The following is an 18,854-nucleotide window of genomic DNA, read 5'->3' on the forward strand; positions in this document are numbered from 1 at the left end:
CATATATGGTTCTCTGGACAAATTGATCTATTAGTGAGGGTAACGCTATTTCCATTTATTACGGTATCTCGCAAAAAAAAAACTATGAAATACAATTGAACATTTTTTTGTATTTCTATTCAAGTATTAACATTTGCAGATAAGCATTGATATTAATAGTTAGGACACGCAGAATAAAAGACGATTATTATTATTAACGATAGTTACGATATTATTTAAATCATAAAATTTTAACCAATGAGTTACAAGCAAATCTAGACTGTTAGTATGGTAACACTGGCTTCGAACTTTTCTTTTTCGTTCGGCTAATCGAGCGTGTATGTTGCTGTGGTAAATAAATTTACAAATCGCAGGTAATCTCGTTTGTTTAAATTCATCCAATCTAATTTCATAATAAATTAATATTTAGTTTTAATTGTCGATTGATCCGTGATATTATTTTATGTGCGATTTAGTGTTCACGAAAGTACGAAGTGGTTAGTGGACAAGTCGGTGTTACGTTTGCCATTATTGTTTTGTTTACCATAAATATCAGTTTTATACTTTAAAATTAATTAATATTAGTATAAAAGTTCATATTAGTGTATTATTTACATTTATAAAAAGGAGGACGACGATTGTTTTCGTATTTATTTCACTTCCATTATAGGTTATGCTTCCTTGACATCTTGTAATACAGTAAATCAGAGTATTGCAGTAAATATTATCTTTCAACTGTTTTTGTGCTTATTGATGCAAGATACAATTATTTTCTGCTTTCAGCCATGGTACGTATGAACGTTCTTAGCGATGCTCTTAAATCCATCAACAACGCTGAAAAGCGTGGAAAGAGACAGGTGTTGTTGAGACCCTGCTCCAAAGTAATCATCAAATTCTTAACTGTAATGATGAGGAAAGGTGAGAAATTATATTAATGTTTTCTTATTTATAAAATTAAATTCAATTCTATAACGTAGGTCTTTAATCTCATATGAATATATATAGATATAAATAAAAGTAAACTTCTTACATTGTGTGCTTTCAATATTTAAGGATACATTGGAGAATTTGAAATTGTTGATGATCACCGCAGTGGCAAGGTTGTAGTAAACCTTAGCGGAAGGCTAAACAAATGTGGTGTTATTTCACCTAGATTTGATGTTCCAATTAATGATATTGAAAAGTGGACTAATAACTTGCTACCATCTAGACAATTTGGGTATGTATACAAAAATTGATCTTACATAATGTATAGTTCTGTATTCTTATAATATAATGTTAATTTATATGTATATTTTAGATACGTCGTTTTAACCACAAGTGGAGGAATTATGGATCATGAAGAGGCAAGAAGGAAACATCTTGGAGGGAAGATACTTGGATTTTTCTTTTAATGTTTATTTAATAAAATAAAAGTTTCTTAATAATAACACGTATTTTTTATATTGAAAATAAAATAGTTACCTCTTAGATTAATTAGCTCCAAATAATTAAGAGCTAATTATATTATAATTTTGTACATATATAGTATTTTATTTATTAGATATTTAAGCTTAATTATATTATATAATTGTCTAGCAACAAAATAGCTGTATAAGTTTTAAATCGAAATGTTTTTCGTTCAAAACTAAATTGTTTTATACAATCTCTGTGGAGACTACCAATCAGCGTATTCAATTTGCAGCACGCTTCTGATTGGTTGTTACAGCTTTCTGCTGATTGGCCGAACACCACTAGGGCAGTTCAGGCATGCGCGTGGCAGCAATTTCAACTTTACGCCTCTTGTAAACGCAGCCGATCACGGACAGTCAACAAAACTTTGTAATTCGAACGAAACTCACGGACGGTTCGGGTCATGCGTCGCGTCATACAAGTTTTTAGTATCTGTTAGAGTTTCATAATAAAAGTTTCCTGATTTTGTTTTTTCACATCAATAAAAGGAGCGTGTAAGCGTGAATTTATAATAAATTTAACGGTGTTGCCAGGTGTTACCAGGTGAATGTGACCGTTTTGTGCTGCGTTACCTGAGACTTACCTGAAGGGATAACCGTACGGAAGAATGCATTAAAACTTCAGTGTCCATGTACAGTGCGATCATCTAAACGTAAGCGTCTTTAATAAATGTGAAATAGAGTGCACTGACGTTTGGACCTTAACATTTCAGGTAGAAATATATGTTTCATTTTTTGACAATCAAGTGCATCGTGTTCTCATAAAAATTCGTAACTTCTCTTTCATTGTTCCGACAGTTCACTGCTTCGTACGATTTCATCCATTGATCCATCTATTTTCGTTGCACAATAATTGCAATAATTTGTTTACACTTTGATGGAACCAGACGCGCCTCACGTGTATGCGCATAATATTTTGAAGAAAAAATGCGGCATATGACGATGAACCGCAAAGAAGCGTCCAATGATACTTAACGCCAAATCTAACGAGAAAACCTGCGGATTGTACTCGCTGTTTAATTCGAAAGGAAAAAAGAGGTACATCGATAGGTAAATCGCAAGGCGAATGGAAAACGGTACGGATGCTTCGAGACCGTCGGTTTTACGAAAGGCGGAGGGACTGCGAGTGCAAGTAAAAGGAATGTTGTCTCACAGGTGTACGTCGTAATGCTCTTCCGTTACGCCTACTGGAAGAAAACGTAATTGGAGGTTGAATTCGCCACGTGAACTCGACAATGCGGAGATCGTACAGGAATTGTTGGTATTTGTTCGCGTAACCTGGCCGTGCAATTGGATGACGTTCGCGGGGTGAAGTGTGAGAGAAGTGCAAGTGGCAAGAGCGGCAAAGAATTTTACCAAGTAACATGGAGATGCTGTGGAGAAATGCAGTGGCGGACCTTTCGACCTTCCTGAGCACGAGGACGCAGATTTTGTTTGCCGCTGTTTATTTCATCTGGATCGCTGGAAGCGCCTGCGCCACTGGTGAGTTTTCGCGCCCATTTCCACTTCATTTCCGCATTTTCCAATTTCCTTTCCCTGGTCGGATGTCACGATTTCTTCGTTAAAGTAAATCGTTTTATCTTCCCAAATTAAAGTATAGTACACTTTTATTTGTTATGAATTGAAATGAAAACTGCGTTATATTTCATTCCAAAAACAATGTTTCGATGCAAAAGTAACACTTGTTATCAGGACGAATTCATTAATTTCGTTCACTAAATGTTAGTCACAAGCGTAGTGATAATCATCGCGATACGAAAATACACAGGGTGATTATCGAAATTTATACCAGCGCTGGACTTTTCGACGGCTAATAATTCGAGAGCTCAGAGTTCACCGGTAATTGCTGTCGTTATTATACGTATAAACGGTATTCGCTTTGTCATAAAACTGGCACAAGAACAGGATACATACAAGTTACCCGTTACAATATCCATGACAAAAATGAACATTCAACGTGAACGTGGGACGACATTGAGTTGAGCGGTTTTTTGAAACGGGTCAAACCTAATTCACGGCGATTTAAACATTGGGAACACTGCTGAGTAGAGCAAACAATGATTTCTTGGCATTCGTCCAAATTGCTTTTACATACGTACGTGCGAACGGCAACTGAGCGAATATTTACCCGGAACGGGGAAACCTCCTTTTCAATGCGTGCCTCGACTTAATTGGCCGACTAATCGCAAACTCTTTTGAACAATACAAATTTCGAATATCTGAGATTAACAAATTATGAATATACTTCACGGTTCGTATTTAAAATCAATCAATCTTTAATTATTAAAAGAGAAAGGAAAATTTGAAATAGTGTAAATTCTTAGTCTGAAAGTCCGCTGGACGCTTAAGTAACTCGATATTGGTTGGTTAAATATTCGATATTGATCCATTGCGATAATATCGATAGGTCATCATTTCTAGCCGGTTTCTAGTGGAATATAGTGCGCTTCATTACGAATGGCATCCAAGGCCAGATTGCTCGCGTAACGTTGTTAAGTGGATGCACGTTAATGGGCCATAAGTTGCCTCATGCGGTAGTAACGCCAAATGTTGCCACGGATTTATGTCCTTTTGTTTTTTATGAATATACCGTTACGCTACCGAGGAATGGCCACAAATGTTCTTCTATATTATTATTCATTAACATTTTAGATTATTTTTCTACTTTTCTCTTATTCTTATTTGTTTCGTTACATAATCACTGTTCTGAATGTTACAAATGCGAATGTAATAGAAATACGCGCAGAAGAAAACAGAGATCATATGAATCATCATAGTCCCGGAAATGGTTTTCTTTTAAGATAGAGTTTAGCGTACAAACAGTTCATTCGGTGGAACATTACACATAGGGGCACTAAAAAGTTCGTTCGTGGAAAAACGAAGAAATACCGCATTAATGACAATTCATGACTGAATAAGTTCATGCGCGAATTGAGCTTCATTGAGAACGAATCATCAATGTATCGACGAGTTGTAAATCGTAACACCTGCGACGATTCGCACGGAGATCGCTTTGAACCGCAACGGGGGTCGGGAAAGAATAAAGATGATCGAAAATCTTTTTCCCCTCCCTCTTTTGTAAACAGGAGCGTAGGAGCCGCCCTAATTGAGATTTATTACGACGTTAATCCAGCCAATTGTGCGAACCAAGTTAAACCGTTGACCTCTTAGTTGACGATCGGAAAGGATATACATAGCACGTGCCGCGGCGTCGCCTCTCTGTGTTTATTGCGATAAATAATGTCGCCGCCATATTATCGTAGGCAAATCTGCTCCAATTTCTCAACTCAACTTCATCAAATGACTTGCGCACGCATGCCCAGATTCTTTCAGATTCTAGATGCATTTATTTTGGTTAAATAATACTTAAACGAACCTTCGTATAACGTAACTTTATTGCAACATGGTTCCATACAACACAAATAGCAAGTTTAAACAGTTAAGTTGTAAAACAGCGTTCTATTTACGTAAAGAAAAAGAAGAGATCGAGGCGATATGAATTTTTAGAGTAGTTCGTACGATTGCTCCGCTCGCCTAAATTCGTTCTCTATCTCCTCTTATCAACGGGTTGGTATATCAATGGTCCCCGTTGTTCAAGGGAAATTTAATCAGCGACTGACTGTCGCACGTCGCTCGAAACTGTGCGCGTGCCGATCGGGCAGTGAAAAATGAAAAACTCACGAAACGAAAACGCGCTGGAATTGTTTTTCGCGCGATCGATTTATCCTTGTGCCACGGCGCCTGTTTTGAACGGCCAGTTTGAAACGAGCACGGGTCACAGGCATCGATACGCACGCGTACAATTAAGACGGGGCACGAATGTACGCGCTTTAATACTAATTATCGGTGGTAGAGTGGAACGTACACAGGACACGCGTACGATCAATGAGGCCCGTATGCGTAAGTCGCTCAAGTATGCCCTTGCGTTACTCATTGCCGGATAATAATAGGCTCTCTGACTGAATCGAAGAGAATGCAGGAAAAAGTGCGCAAATCCCTCGTCTAGGTACTCGTTTGTTGCTCATTTGTTGGGCGCGAATACCTTTCTCAGCTTAAGAAAGGGTATACAGAATCAGAAACATTTGGAGGGTAAACTGAGTAATTCAAAGAAAGTAATACGGGAATTCGAGTAGGCTATTTTCTCAGTATTTTTAAGCGTTCCATTTATTCGATAAAAAGACTGTGAAAGGGATATCTGTTAGCTAAGGAATAGTGAAATGCTTGTAGAAGTGATTAAATTTTTCTGTAGCAAGCAGCTCTGACGGAAAGTATACCGTGAAGCTTTTTATACCCAGATTTGGAGGAACAGGCATTTGAACGAAATAAGGGTCGTATCTCTGGGAGGCTGGTTCGCTGTACTTCAGATTGATATATAAATGTCACGGTTATCTATCACGTAAATATTTCGTCATTGAAGGGTTAATGCCGTGAATATACTGCGAGTTGGAACGTTGTTCTCTAAATATTTACTAATTCTTTGATGGATGTTGCTCGAAGCATTCATAGCATAGTCGATGTTATTGACGCATATGATATTGAAACAATCCATTTTACACTATGTCTTCTTTTATTTCACGCATATTTGTTTAGCTACTGAAACTGAGCGATAATATAATGCTTCGAGCATGTCGAACAATTACTAAAAATTCAACGAAGAAGTTTCGCAACTTATCATAATTACTTGCAAAACTTCAAATGAGTTAACAGAACCATCTTCGTGTTTTCCATTCTCGTTATGTGGCCATTAAAATATCAAAAGTTTCTGTCGCAACGCTTCCACAACGGTCTCCAAGAAAACACGCAACTATCGCATTATAGCCCTTGGTCGTTGTCAGTACCAGGGACGATAAAGCAAGAAACGATAGCGGCGTTGAAAACAGGAAAAAAACGCGTGCAGCCGAGTATGCAGTATCCGCGAGTCAGATTTTCGAGCCACGGATAGAGATATATTGTATGCGGGAAATTGGCATGCATTTTGTATTCGTGTTCCACGGAAGACGAACGTTCTCGTGTTTCCAGGTCGATAGTCAGCATAATGTAGCTGAGCAAAGGGCATATGAGTGCGTTCTGGTGTAAGGGTAAATTGGCGAACGATCCCGGGAAAAGAACACGCGGCGGATGGAGAGGAGGGTATCTCCGTTTAAATTGCGGCGGACCACGTGTTTAACAATCCTTTAAACGCGGTGGAAGAGAAAAACACGGATTACGAAAATCTATTTTTACCTCGCTTCGGCCTCTAAATCGCTTCGTAACTCGTTACTTCCTTCTTTCTGGTTGAAGTGCGGTACTGGAAATTTTTATTGCATCACTCGACTATTAAACGCGCTTATTTTTTGTACTTCTTCTACTGTCGATACTAGGAAAATGTTATTGCTTTTTTTGTTTGATCGTGTGGTCATAAAGAACACACGCTACAGTGACTGAAATGAGTTAAACGTGAATCAGTTTGTCGTTGATATTCATTGGAAAATTATACAAAAAGTATGTAATTAATATTTGCAGACATTTCCAAGAAACGTGTATAGTTTTTCGTAATCATAATGCTATTCTTTTCTACTTGAACAATTTTTCACGAATTTCGCAAAGACAGGATCGATGTATGAAACAAAAGAGTACTCTAGCCTCGTAGAAGGTTTCTATGCTTTTTTACATTCCTTTACTTTCATAGCACATTCCATTAATTTCACTTGAATGCAACAACTCTGAAAAAAAAGCCGAGTTCCTTCCCTTTTTTTCTCATCTCGGACAAGAAAATTACCATTTTTTCACGCGGGCCCTCGCACTCCGAACTTACGAACTTATCACACCGATCTGCATACTCCGCTCTGAAAACGTTCATTTCATGGAGCGACCGCCGGTAATGACTTCCTGCTCTCGCAATGCAAACGATCCGCCCGCGATCGACGATACGAAAGCGAGGCTACGCGTGTACAACGTCACCCCCGATCGTGGAGAGGAGCCGAACAATGATTAAATTATTATCATCACGATGGAACGAAAGTGGCGGGAAGGGTGAGGGGTGGTTACGTGTAATATGGCGTGGTATCGGGTTCGGATGGATCGACAGGAAGAGAAGAATTCTCGTGTTTCCAGGTCGTTGCGGTCGCCACGATACAGGGCGTTTCGAAAGTAACGCTGAACGATGGGAAATTCCAAGGTCGATCGTTTGGCTTTTGTCAGCGTGGAATTCGTTGTATGCCAAAGGTAGCCATAAATTAAGCCCTTCCTGGATACTTTATTGTGGACCAGAGAGTTTGGCTGTTTTGCGACTACATGGGGTTGGGTCACTCTTCGTATTGTATAACCTGCGAGTGAATTTTGGACGTTTTTTGTAGTAAATATCGCTGCAGATAAAGTGAGAAAATAATTCAAAGTCTTGAAATTTCATTTATGTCAGAATTTTCTCGGTTAACGTATTAATTAATTTTCCAGTGATGGTATTGAAACGCACCGTATATCGTTGGTTAAAAAGACCATACGTTCAGTAACCTGTACCTTGTAAAAGGCGACCGTTCGATGGTATGGGTGGGACATAATGCTAGGAAAGGTATCTATCACTGGCGTCAGCTTAAACCGTGGCACAATAGAGGACAAGGGCCTTTACCTGGTCCTCGAACACCAGCCTCCACCCTAGCCGCATATTGGCCTCTGCTCCACTCTACCATTTTCTATAGCGTTTCTACTCGCCTTCGCCAGGTATTCTGCCCTTTTTCACCGCGAGGCATCGGTCAGTGATGGCTTCGATCCAATCCCGAAGAGATCTTGTCGCTGACCTTCTACGAAAGAATTCTAAAATAACTTTCGCAGACTCTGTTTCTAGATTGATCGTTCCACTTTGATTTTGACAGAGAAAGGTCGTTCAATATTTTTTATGAAACGTATTCCTCGTGTTACAGGGATTTATATACATCATAATGTTTGTAGATATTCGCAGATAAAGTTTGATACATTCCAGCAATTCTCGCGTAACAAATTGCACGCGTTGAGTTTCTATGGGGAACGTTGGCAGATATGGTACCGAAGTGGTTTTCCTGAATGCGCGTTTCCAAGTTCTAAGCTTCTCGGAGATTACCCTTGCACGCTGCATTCTTTGAGATTTCTTTTACCCAGGCTGATCCCAGCGAAATTCCAAGGAACACACTGACCACCCTTAAGAACGCTTACAAACTTAGGGACACACACAATAGCCAACCGGTCATTCGGAGTTCAGGTATATACTCACAGAATCCAAACTTTCTGATCGTCACAGGCAAACTTTACTTCAGAAAAATTTGTTCCACAGCAGGCGTAAGAGAGAGTTTAGGATTGAAATTCTTGGACTACAGTACTTGTAGTAAAATAATAATTCATATCGATCCACGTTCTACGTATTTTATGTCTTTCTAACTAGGCTACAAGACTTCATTTGTATTTATACCTATATTACATGAGCAAAACTTAGGTGAAACTCTGCAAGAATCAGAAACGCCACGATATTATTTCTTCGAAGAGCGAATCAGCCAATAACCAGAAGACCTCACCGAGAACAAGCCCTATCAGTTTTCATTTCCCAATTGACCACACGCGCAGATGGCCAGAGAAAGTGGCCGCGTTTTATAATAGTTAAATTGCCGTTATCTATCTACTTAGGCCGTTCGTTGCTCGACAATTGCATCCTTTGGCCCCGCGTCTTTCATTGCGCTAACTGCTTCCTATCGTCGTCGAACGGCTTCGTTCCCCGTCTCGAAAGATCGCCCGTTTCATAGCTTTCGCCAACCGTGCGAGGAATCCCTAGGCCCTTCTTCCTCCCCCACGCGCGGACCGTCGCTCAAACCACACGGGGAAGAGGAATACGTGTCTGAATGCCTCTACTCGTCGACCGGATGTCCTCCCCTCCTCTTCCTTTCATTTCTTCACCGCATCATCTTCGTTATCGTCATCTTCCTTCATCCACCGTGATGGTACAACCGTTGACGCGTTTCACCTTCCTCAGCTATTTCGCGAAACGGACAAGTCTCGCGTTTCCGATTGCCACGGGTGGCTTTGCAGGTGTAAGAATGGATGAGAGTCGCGACCTCGTCGCAATCTCTTGCTGAAGCGGTACTAACGGAGGCGAGGCTATCAAAGCCATGGAAAAGGATCCAACTGATGATATGATATGATAATATAGTCTTTTATCATTTGAAACTGTTAAAGTTCCGTTGATTATTTGAGAAATCTGATCTTGCAGCGAGAAACTGTTGAGTCTTGCAAGATCCGCGATTGAGTAACAAATAAATCGGAGAAATCATTATTACGCAAGTAAGGGAAAAAGGTTACGGAACTTATAACAACCCTTTGAAACGATGTCGAGTTGTAAATGGAGATCTTACGTTGCTCCCGTCAGAATGTTTCATACAGCCGCGAAGATATGAGAAAAGTTGTCGAATGGTACGACAAACGTTTATCTTTCGAAGAACAAACCGTGCCTCGTATGCTCTGGAATCGCTTTTGGGATGAAATGAACTCTGACGTTTGTATACTTGCGGGATATTGAATCGTAGATCACGAATGCTGTAAATAAGACAAATAATCTAATACTATTCATTATTTCTTTCACCTTACATATAAATCGAGACATTTGCGCGAAACTTTAAAGGAAACATTGATTCATTGAACGTTTATCTACATCCTAAGTGTACTTTTATCGTTAATCAAACGAAAATGCGTTGCATCTGCTTGAAAATGTTGGAAGCGCGAATGTGTGCGCTATTATTATCGCGATATGGTTTAGGACGCGTACCCGTCTGTTTGTTCAGATGTTAACAATCGATCGAAGCATGGGTAGATATTATGGTATATCGTAAGGAACTGAATTTTACAAGTAACACCCCATCATAATAATTCGTAGTCAACTTCGTTTATTAAACTATATTTCGTGTACGCGATAAATACATTTTTATTTCGAATTTAATACCGAGGCAAGCTTCGAACTTCAATATTTTTCATATTAATATCATATTTTTCATTTAATACTGAATATTTTTTTGAAAAAATAAAATGATATACATTTATTGCTAGTTTTATTAGAGCTGAACTGAATATCGCAAACGATCGAATTGAATATCGAATGTACAACTGCTTTAAAACACTGTCAATGAGTACCTATACATACACCTAAAATAATTTATTCTGCTCGCGTTGCTTTCAATTTTGTCCACTCAACCGCCTCATTTAACTAAAATGAACCGTGCACGTTTCCGTCTTTAGATAACCACAAATATTCGAAGAAGTTGATAGTGAAATTACAGAATTTGTTAAGAGATAGCTAGATTTACGACCTAATACTTTCCCAAGTAAACGCCTCTTATCTTAAACCCCCTCGATTCTTCTAAAAAAAAAGCTCCATTTGTCCCTCGTTCGGGATCCAAATGTACCGTTTGTCAGCCAGCAGAATTCCCAACAGAATTCAGCAAGGCGACCAGCGGTTCCTCTGTTTTCCCATTATATGCCTCTTATTGGGACCGCGACTCGTCTCCGACGTTAGCTGGCATTACAAGAAATTACGGTTTCTTTCGAGGCGTACGAACCGTCGTCATTTGCCGTAATTCCCATTATTATTCTCGTTGGTGGCGTCTAAGCGCGTAAAGAGCCGTAGCTACGGCGGTTCTGTCGTCTCATGGTAGCCGGTGCAGGGGCCACTGACCGCCCCTGGCAAGGCTTTCTCGTCTTCCACTTCTTCTTTTCGGTTTTGTTCTACCCGTGGAACGAGGCGAGAGGGAAGGCAGCAAGCACACGTGTGCCTGCGTGCCATCGAATCGCATCGGCGCACCTTCGAGCACCTTAACTGCAGCCTCGATTGGGACGAGCACCTTTACGAAAGAATAGGCGACCGACTTGGATCGAGGGACTATCTCCGCTCGCTGGGAACGGTGAAGGGCCTTTTCATTCGGTTCTTTAATTACCCTGTTCAGCGGTTCGGTTTACGCGTTGATCGTTGGGTAGTAATTAGCCGAGGTGTAAAAATGGTTATTACACTTTCGATTTCGTGGAGGTTGTTGGTCTGGATAAATACGCGGAGCATGCTTAACGCGTAACGATACCGGTTAATTAATCGTTTACAAGTCTCTTGCCACTGGATGATCAATGAAAATTAAATTCGACTACTTTCCTGTGGGGGGAGAATGAAGACATGGATTTGTCGTTTTGTGAGATTTATCGTATGTACGAGTAGGTGTTAAATAATGACAAAGTAAAATGTTATTAAACAAAATTGGTTTCAGATAACGCGATGTCTTCAAATAACTGAAGGAGTATCCATCTCCTTCTCTCTTAATTGAGTCTCTTCAAAGAAACGTGAAAAGTTGGTAACGACAAAGGTATAAAAGTTGCAATTTCGCCCAGCCGGATCCCACGGTAACACAGGACTATCTCTTTCGAGCAAAGAATCACTTTACATAACGTTGAAGCTGGCGTGGACCAAGGCTTAGCTGATCTTGCATTTGCTTGACGCGACGAGTCTATCTTTTTTGACTTGGAAATGAGCAGGAATGGAGCGATCTGATTCGCATGGAATGAAAATGTTGCGACGCAAATCCGTGGATTACGCGTGCACCGTTTAATTCCTCGATACAACCGAGTGAACTGGTCAGCGGATCGTGGTCCGATCCGCTTTCTGAAACTTTCGTCCCGTATCCAAACAGGAAGTTGCGTTAAACACACCGTGAAACTTTTCGTACCAGCAGAGAGATACATTCCACTAAGTTTAAGTACGATTAACGTATTTCGATAATGCATCATGTGCTCTAATAACTCAAAGCAGTAATATTACATACAGAAGATGTACTAACTTATGATAAAACGCTAAAAGGGATAAGATAGAAAATTAGTTCCGAATCTTGTTTGGGCAGAACCCAGAATAGTATAGAGAGGTGGATTTTCGAGCAGTGACTAAACCACGAACGTATACGATTCCCTCGTACGCTTCGCGGACAGTGACTCGATTCAAAGGAATCCTTTCAAGACCCTCGATAGCCACATTCAAACCGTTGCTCGATGAGCCTTTGCAACATCAAGAAATCGAGCTCGCCCAAGCGATATCGAGAATCTAATGACGGATTTTCGTCGATTAATAAAGAAGATGAACATCCTGGATGATTAGATCTCAATGTTAAATCTGTGGAATCACGCTATTGTGTAACAATCCTTCTGTGAATGTCACAATCGTTGAAATATGTGATTGCAACGGACGAATAGTTAGTCATTACACAAACCGTGTAAAGCGTACCGATTATAGTGTTTCTAATAGTTAGGTATCTCAACAAAACGAATGAGAAGAAAATGAAACCCATGGAAAGTTCAATTACATAGCACCGGTCGAGCATAATTTCTCTTCCTTCCCATTAACGAACAAAATTAAGAACGTTCCTCTAATTTCTTTGGGTGTTTCAGAAATCAATAGAAATGTTCACCCCTCTTTTTGCACAGCAAATTGTCTGTTGGTACCTCGCCAATTGCATTCGACCATCCGCCTCTCTTCGCTGCATACCGATGCAAGGATGCGGTGTAATCGCATCGAGAGCATCGCCTCTCTCTCTAGTCCGGCGGATATTTATCGTCCACGTGTTGTTCGTTATGAAACGAGTCTACAAAATGGAAAAGGGGAACGCTTTCAGAACCCGGTGTACGCGCGCCTCTAGTCTAGGAGTAGGTTCCGTTAGGAAATTCCTCTCTCATTCCCTCTGTCGACCCGCGAAAGTGCTGAAACGCGTGACCCGTCCATGGTTTTTTCATACACACGCATTGTACCAGCTACGACGAATAGCTTTATTGTTTTAAGTTCTTTCGAGGCGAGGAACCTCCACGGCTAGTCTTTTTTTTCTGTTGCTTCCTCTCGGCTCCTCCCGTTTTTCTTCCGTTTTTTCCCTTTGTCCTCTCGCTTCTTTCACCGGTGATGGACAGGGCTGGGTGGTAAACAGGGCTAGTCGCGAGATTCGCGAACCCGTATTGAATGGTTCTCTCGCTGGGTGCGTTCAAAGGGTGAAATTGAGACGCGCAACGCCCGGAATGAGAGTGGTGAACGGCCACGGAGGGGAGGTAGCACTCTTTCAGCTCAGCCTGGTCTATAAGCTCCTTTCAAGCGAACGGAGCACGGGCTATCAAGACGGTCTTAAACAGCTCTGAAATTCATGACTCGAGAGTGGCGACCAGCGAACATCGGATTGCTAATCTTCCGCGTTCGCGTACAATCACCCGGATGATTTATTTGAAAATCGAAGTACCCTAGTACGACATCGACTCGCTGCGACGCCATGCGGTTTAGAAGTTATGCATTCGTGCATGTGGGTATTATCTGTTTCCTTATCGTTCCTGCTATTTATTATTATGTTATGCTTTTCTATCGACTAGTAACCGCGATCCTTCTTTTTAAATGTACGTCTGAAGATCTGTATCTGGAGCATCTTTGGAACAATGTGTTGCAGTAACAAAGATACTAAAAACAATACGGCTATAAAGGAACCGATAGAGTAATGAAACAATGCGGCTATAAAGATACCATATTCTTTTGTTATAGGGAAATTACGGGGAACAAATTACCAAAGGCAGATATGACCATTTAACGAGACATTCAGGAAATTCTAGATCCTGGCTCAGCTCGTAAAGGTTTTAATGGTAATGGTTACGAAATTTCAGAACTTTCTAAAGACAGTATCTCTCACTCCAAAAATTTTGAACGATGATAATTACACGTCCAACGAAATATTAGAAAATACCTTTGGTGTTTCAACAAAGCTACACAAGCCATTTCATCGTTCGCCATTCGATACGAGCACCTGTTCTCCAACAAGGGCCTCAATTTCCATCGAACAATGAATTCCTTTAAGCAATTCTTTTGTCTCTTGGTGTTCCGCCGCAGTGGCTATCAGAAGTGCGATGCGTGAAAAGTGAAAATAACTGGTGAATGGGTCTAACACGTTGGAAATGCGTACCTATACGCTCAAGGTCTCTATCAGAGGCGGAAATTCTCGGTTACTTGAGCACGACTATGAAAGGGCGTTAAAAAGTGTAACAGTTCCCCTAGTCTGTTACACCACGTCAGACGTCAAAGTTACCAAAGCGTTTCAAACGGTTTTTTTTTCTTTAATATTACCATTTGGAGCTTCAAACATTGATGAACTACAGATATATCTATAATGGTACTTAGAGAGATGTTCTTCACTCAGTTACAAAGCATTGGTAGGTATATTTTAAATGGAACGAAACGAAACACGCAAGGCAGGAATGGTTGGAACTGTTTTCGTAAACTTGGCCACGCGAATACAATTGATTGTGCAATCGTGGTCCGCAGTTGCGCGCTGTTATTACCGCACAGTGCATACACCGAAGGATACTCACTTTTACCGCGATACCGCGTTTCCTGTCTATATACCTGCTTTCAACTTCGCAATATACCTGCCGCGAATCGAGTGACGAAGCGTATACCAAGCATATGGCCATTTCTTGCTTTCCTTTTTGTACATACGAACTTTTGCATCCCGACATTTCTCGTTCGATTTACTGCGTCGTGAGGCAAGTTGAAGGTAAAAGGAGATAATAAGGATAGGAATGTTCGTTTCGGTGTCTTTAGTCTTGAATTGTTCTTGCACGAAACGACTCGATTGAACGCGCGCGTGATGTCTTTATAAGAAGTGACCAGGAAACCAACTTCTTATAAGCATTCTTATTGAAATTGTATCTTCTATCAGATTTTTAATTTGTAGAATACGCAAATGACATGTCAGCTTCCTGTTCACCTAAATACCTCTTCATTTACATCAATCTTTTCGAGGAACCACGATGACTCAACAATTGAATCAACGGAGAAAGTAAGGAATAACTGTCTCTAATAAGAGTCTTACTAAAATGTGAGCAATTCGCACAGATATTAATACAGAACTCACAAAATAAGGTGTACAATATTCTTGGAATTATCTTTATAAAAGTATGAATTTGCACAAACATCTACAGTTTACAAAATATGCACACCTGTGCAAAAACGAAGAAACCTTAACACACATGCAGATAAGAAAAAAAACTTCTACTGCTACACGCATAGTGATTATAAAAAAAAAAAGTGATCGAAGATAGCAATTCTATTCTTTTACAGTCCGTAAGGCCAAACCCTAACGACCATCAAAAAAAGATCGCGCCTATAAAACCTCGTCCACAACCATATTCCTCGAAACGGGGTTAAACGAGTGGCACGCGATTAAAGGGGTCTTCCCGGAACCCTTAATGAACACCTTTCGTTTTCTTGCTCGGCCGAACAGCACGGACGGGTATTTCCTGTTTCGAGCGAGCGCGGGGGTTGGCGGAGAGGAAGGATTAGATCCGCGAAATGTTTTCACGCAGAAAACACTCGCCGTATGACCGCCCATGCGTTCTTGACCGAGCAATTTGTAGGAGTACGCGCTCGTCTGTGTAACATGGTTCCGTCGGTGACTCCGAGGAACGGCGAACGGGCTAGAAAGGGGCGAGTAAGGTCAGCGGGACGAGGAGGTAAGGAGAGCGAAGTTGCGAGCCAAGTTCGCGAAGGTAAAACGTGGAAAGGGAGGTTATAGAAGCCGGGAGAGAAGAAGAATAAAAGGGGATCCCAGCCAGGGCGGCTATGGAAGGATCGTCGAGAAGGGTGGGGGCTAGCCGGGAAACTGCTATCAAGACGGTCTGGAGTCTCTGCACCGCGATCCACGGGACATAACCTAACCCAAGCTAACGAGTTGTCGCCCTGGATTCTCCCCGCGTGCCCTGGTATAAATAATTCTTTCGTTTTCGTCGCAGGTTTTCGAAACTTTTCACGATTAGGGGTTGAGGAAGGTTGGGGTAGGTTGAGGATCGCGAGCGCCATTTTGGAGCATGATAGATGCTGGTAATATGTTGTTTTATGTAATTCCAGTAACACGATTGCAGTAAATGTAGTGGAAATCTTTCGTTGTCTTCCATTATTAAGATGTAATTAACGGTTTAATTTGTACGTAGATGATCACGTGAATTTCTAAAGGTTCTTATTCCCGTGCAAAGTACGCCTTGACCTGGTCGAAGTTAATTTAACGAGAGGACCGCGCGGAAGCTCATCTAGAGTCCTGGTGCCTCGTAAGGATACTCAAGGCGAGCCGCGAAGTACGGTACGAGTCGAGTGCCAAATTGGACTCGGTCCTTTTCCCCGATGTCCTCCGAACTTCCCCGTACTTTTTCCATTAACCGTACAAAGTAAAATTAATTTGATGAATTACGAAAGTTACCGCTCAAACGATAAACAGAACGGAATTTTCTCGCCCTATCTGGTATTAAAGTTAACGCTCATTTGCCTCTTGATTGTTGAGTCATCTATGATAAAAAGTATAACGCGTAAAATGTAATTTCATTAGGCAGATAAGCTCCTAAAAGCGCTGTTAGCATCGCACGAAGCGATTAATTAGCGGCATATGTCGTTACGCGTGATCACGAGTGGAAGGGTTGAAGCGGACGATAGAAGGATGAAGGAACGTTCAGTCGAGGAATTTTCGATGTCGTACGCTTTACTTTTTGCCTTTCACGTTAACGTTTTACGTAGACCTTTGTCGTCGCGACGTGGTAAGACAGGATCTGCCCAAGGCTATCAAATGAGATGCCTCCATTGAAAGAGTAATCTTCCGCCACTTAAACTGTTCGTGCGTCCTTCGGACGTTGCTAAGAATTCGCACACCACGCCACGAACGTGAACAAATAATTGCAGGATTGATGTAATTACAGAATCGTGCGTTGCAACGAGGGAACCTGGTGATTTAAAAATTAGAATCACAATGCAGAGCGAACGTTTTATCGTAATTGCATTTGATGGTAACCGTAACAAGAACGAAACTATTTTCATCGTAATATACTGTAATTATTTTATTCCTCTTGGAAATAATTTGATTATTTTCATTGCATTTCATTTCCATTTCATTTTGTTTATTCCCATTTGCATTTTTATTTTCGTCAATCGATTATTTTCCCTGGATTTAATTTGTTAGGATATTCAGGTAGAACCCATTTGTTTTTACGCTTCACCGCTTTCCGGTTTTTATATCACTTTTACTCGTGCAAGTTGCATCGTGTGCACCACGGGTTGGTAAAGCGGTCGGTTAAGAACGCGAGAGCGATGAACTAATTCCAATTCAACAAAGTGCAATAACCGTTATATAGATACTCGAGTTAATCGTATCGATCGACCTTATGCAACATGGAACTTTGATTTCTGTGATCTGAAGCCGAAGATAATCGTTTCTACTGGGTGTGCAAACCTCGTTAATTGCAATAAGGCTTCGCCTTTCGTCTGGTCTTAAGTCTTTTAAAAGTAATATGTTACAAATAGTTCTTGTTTCATACATAAAGATCCTATCCGATCGCATCATTTTTCCCACATTAATATTTAACAAGGACTTTCGTTCCGCCATTGTATCCAACGTAGCATGAAAATGAAACGAAAATATCAATTTTACTGTCAGTCATGAAATGTCTACCTTGTTTCCCATAAAGTTACCTAGCAGATCCAATTCATAATTTTACTTACAAACATCCAAGAATAATTTCACTTCTCGTTAAAGCTACTTTCAATTCCATTACTTTCACGAAATAATTTTTCGATAAATATAGAAATAATAGGATACGAACGACAATAGATGAGCTGATACTTTCATTCGTAGGTATTCAACAAAAATGTCTCTGTTCTTTAACCGTCTCGAATTCCATTACTCTCATCGCTATCGGAGCAAGTAACCCAATTACCAGTCTTAGCTCTAGGCGCATGAGAAATAGTCGGCTGAACCTCCATCGAATCTTCTTTAGGAGATAAAAAAAAAAAAGAAACACGCTCCAAACGTGATTAAACGATCGTACGATCTGGAAAAAAAACACGGAACAGACACCCGTGACTCGATCGTGCAAAAGTGATAGCGTGCATCGCCTTGTTTCCTCCCTTCTCCTGTAGGATTTCCCTTGAAAGGGCTTCCTTCCCTAGACCAGGCACGCGATGCTTACAAATTTACGTCCCATTTACATATCGCGAACCGACAGCTGCCTCGTTCAGCCCGATTGTTCAGTGAACTTTAAACACCTCTGTTTTACGCTGCATCCCTCCGGCCCGTTCTTCACGCATTCGCACGTGCATAATGAAATTCGCACGGTTAACCCTGTCGGAGTTGGACTCCCAGTCGTGTTCCGCGGTTCTTCTTCAGCCGGAGGACAGTTGCTTGCCTGCAGCCACCGTGAATTTCGCTAATTCGTTCCGCAACCAGATATAGATATTGCGAAACCATCCGAGTTTTTGTTAGGCGAGCTCGTAGGTCGCTGGGATGCCAGGAGAATATCGTTATTCTCGATTCGAGAATGAAACTTTGATATGGTTAAGGTTGAATTGAAATCGTGCAATTCTCAAATAGCTACTCGATCCTCTTCATTGTATATTGATCA

General features: G+C 40.8%; 2 protein-coding genes across 8 annotated transcripts in view; both read left to right on the forward strand.

Moving 5' to 3' along the window:
* The first annotated feature begins 219 nt into the window (after nucleotides 1-219).
* LOC143426157 (small ribosomal subunit protein uS8A) lies at nucleotides 220-1,409 on the forward strand. The gene is made up of 4 exons (XM_076899375.1): nucleotides 220-353; nucleotides 763-897; nucleotides 1,033-1,198; nucleotides 1,280-1,409. Exons 2-4 carry the CDS (start codon nucleotides 765-767, stop codon nucleotides 1,371-1,373), a joined length of 393 nt encoding a protein of 130 aa, XP_076755490.1. The 5' UTR covers nucleotides 220-353; nucleotides 763-764; the 3' UTR covers nucleotides 1,374-1,409.
* A 219-nt stretch (nucleotides 1,410-1,628) lies between these two features.
* Sdk (sidekick cell adhesion molecule) overlaps nucleotides 1,629-18,854 on the forward strand; it is a 41,939-nt gene continuing 24,713 nt past the window's right edge. For 5 of the 7 annotated variants that reach the window (XM_076899341.1, XM_076899344.1, XM_076899347.1 and 2 more), the window contains exon 1: nucleotides 1,629-2,912. In XM_076899341.1, the coding sequence (XP_076755456.1) occupies nucleotides 2,795-2,912 (118 nt within the window). In that variant the 5' untranslated portion in view covers nucleotides 1,629-2,794. The remainder of the gene's footprint in view (nucleotides 2,913-18,854) is intronic. The other 2 variants (XM_076899343.1, XM_076899342.1) reach the window with 2 other exon arrangements.

This window comes from Xylocopa sonorina, chromosome 8 (genome assembly GCF_050948175.1).
Source record: "Xylocopa sonorina isolate GNS202 chromosome 8, iyXylSono1_principal, whole genome shotgun sequence".
In the NCBI taxonomy this organism is placed as follows: Eukaryota; Metazoa; Arthropoda; class Insecta; order Hymenoptera; family Apidae; genus Xylocopa; species Xylocopa sonorina.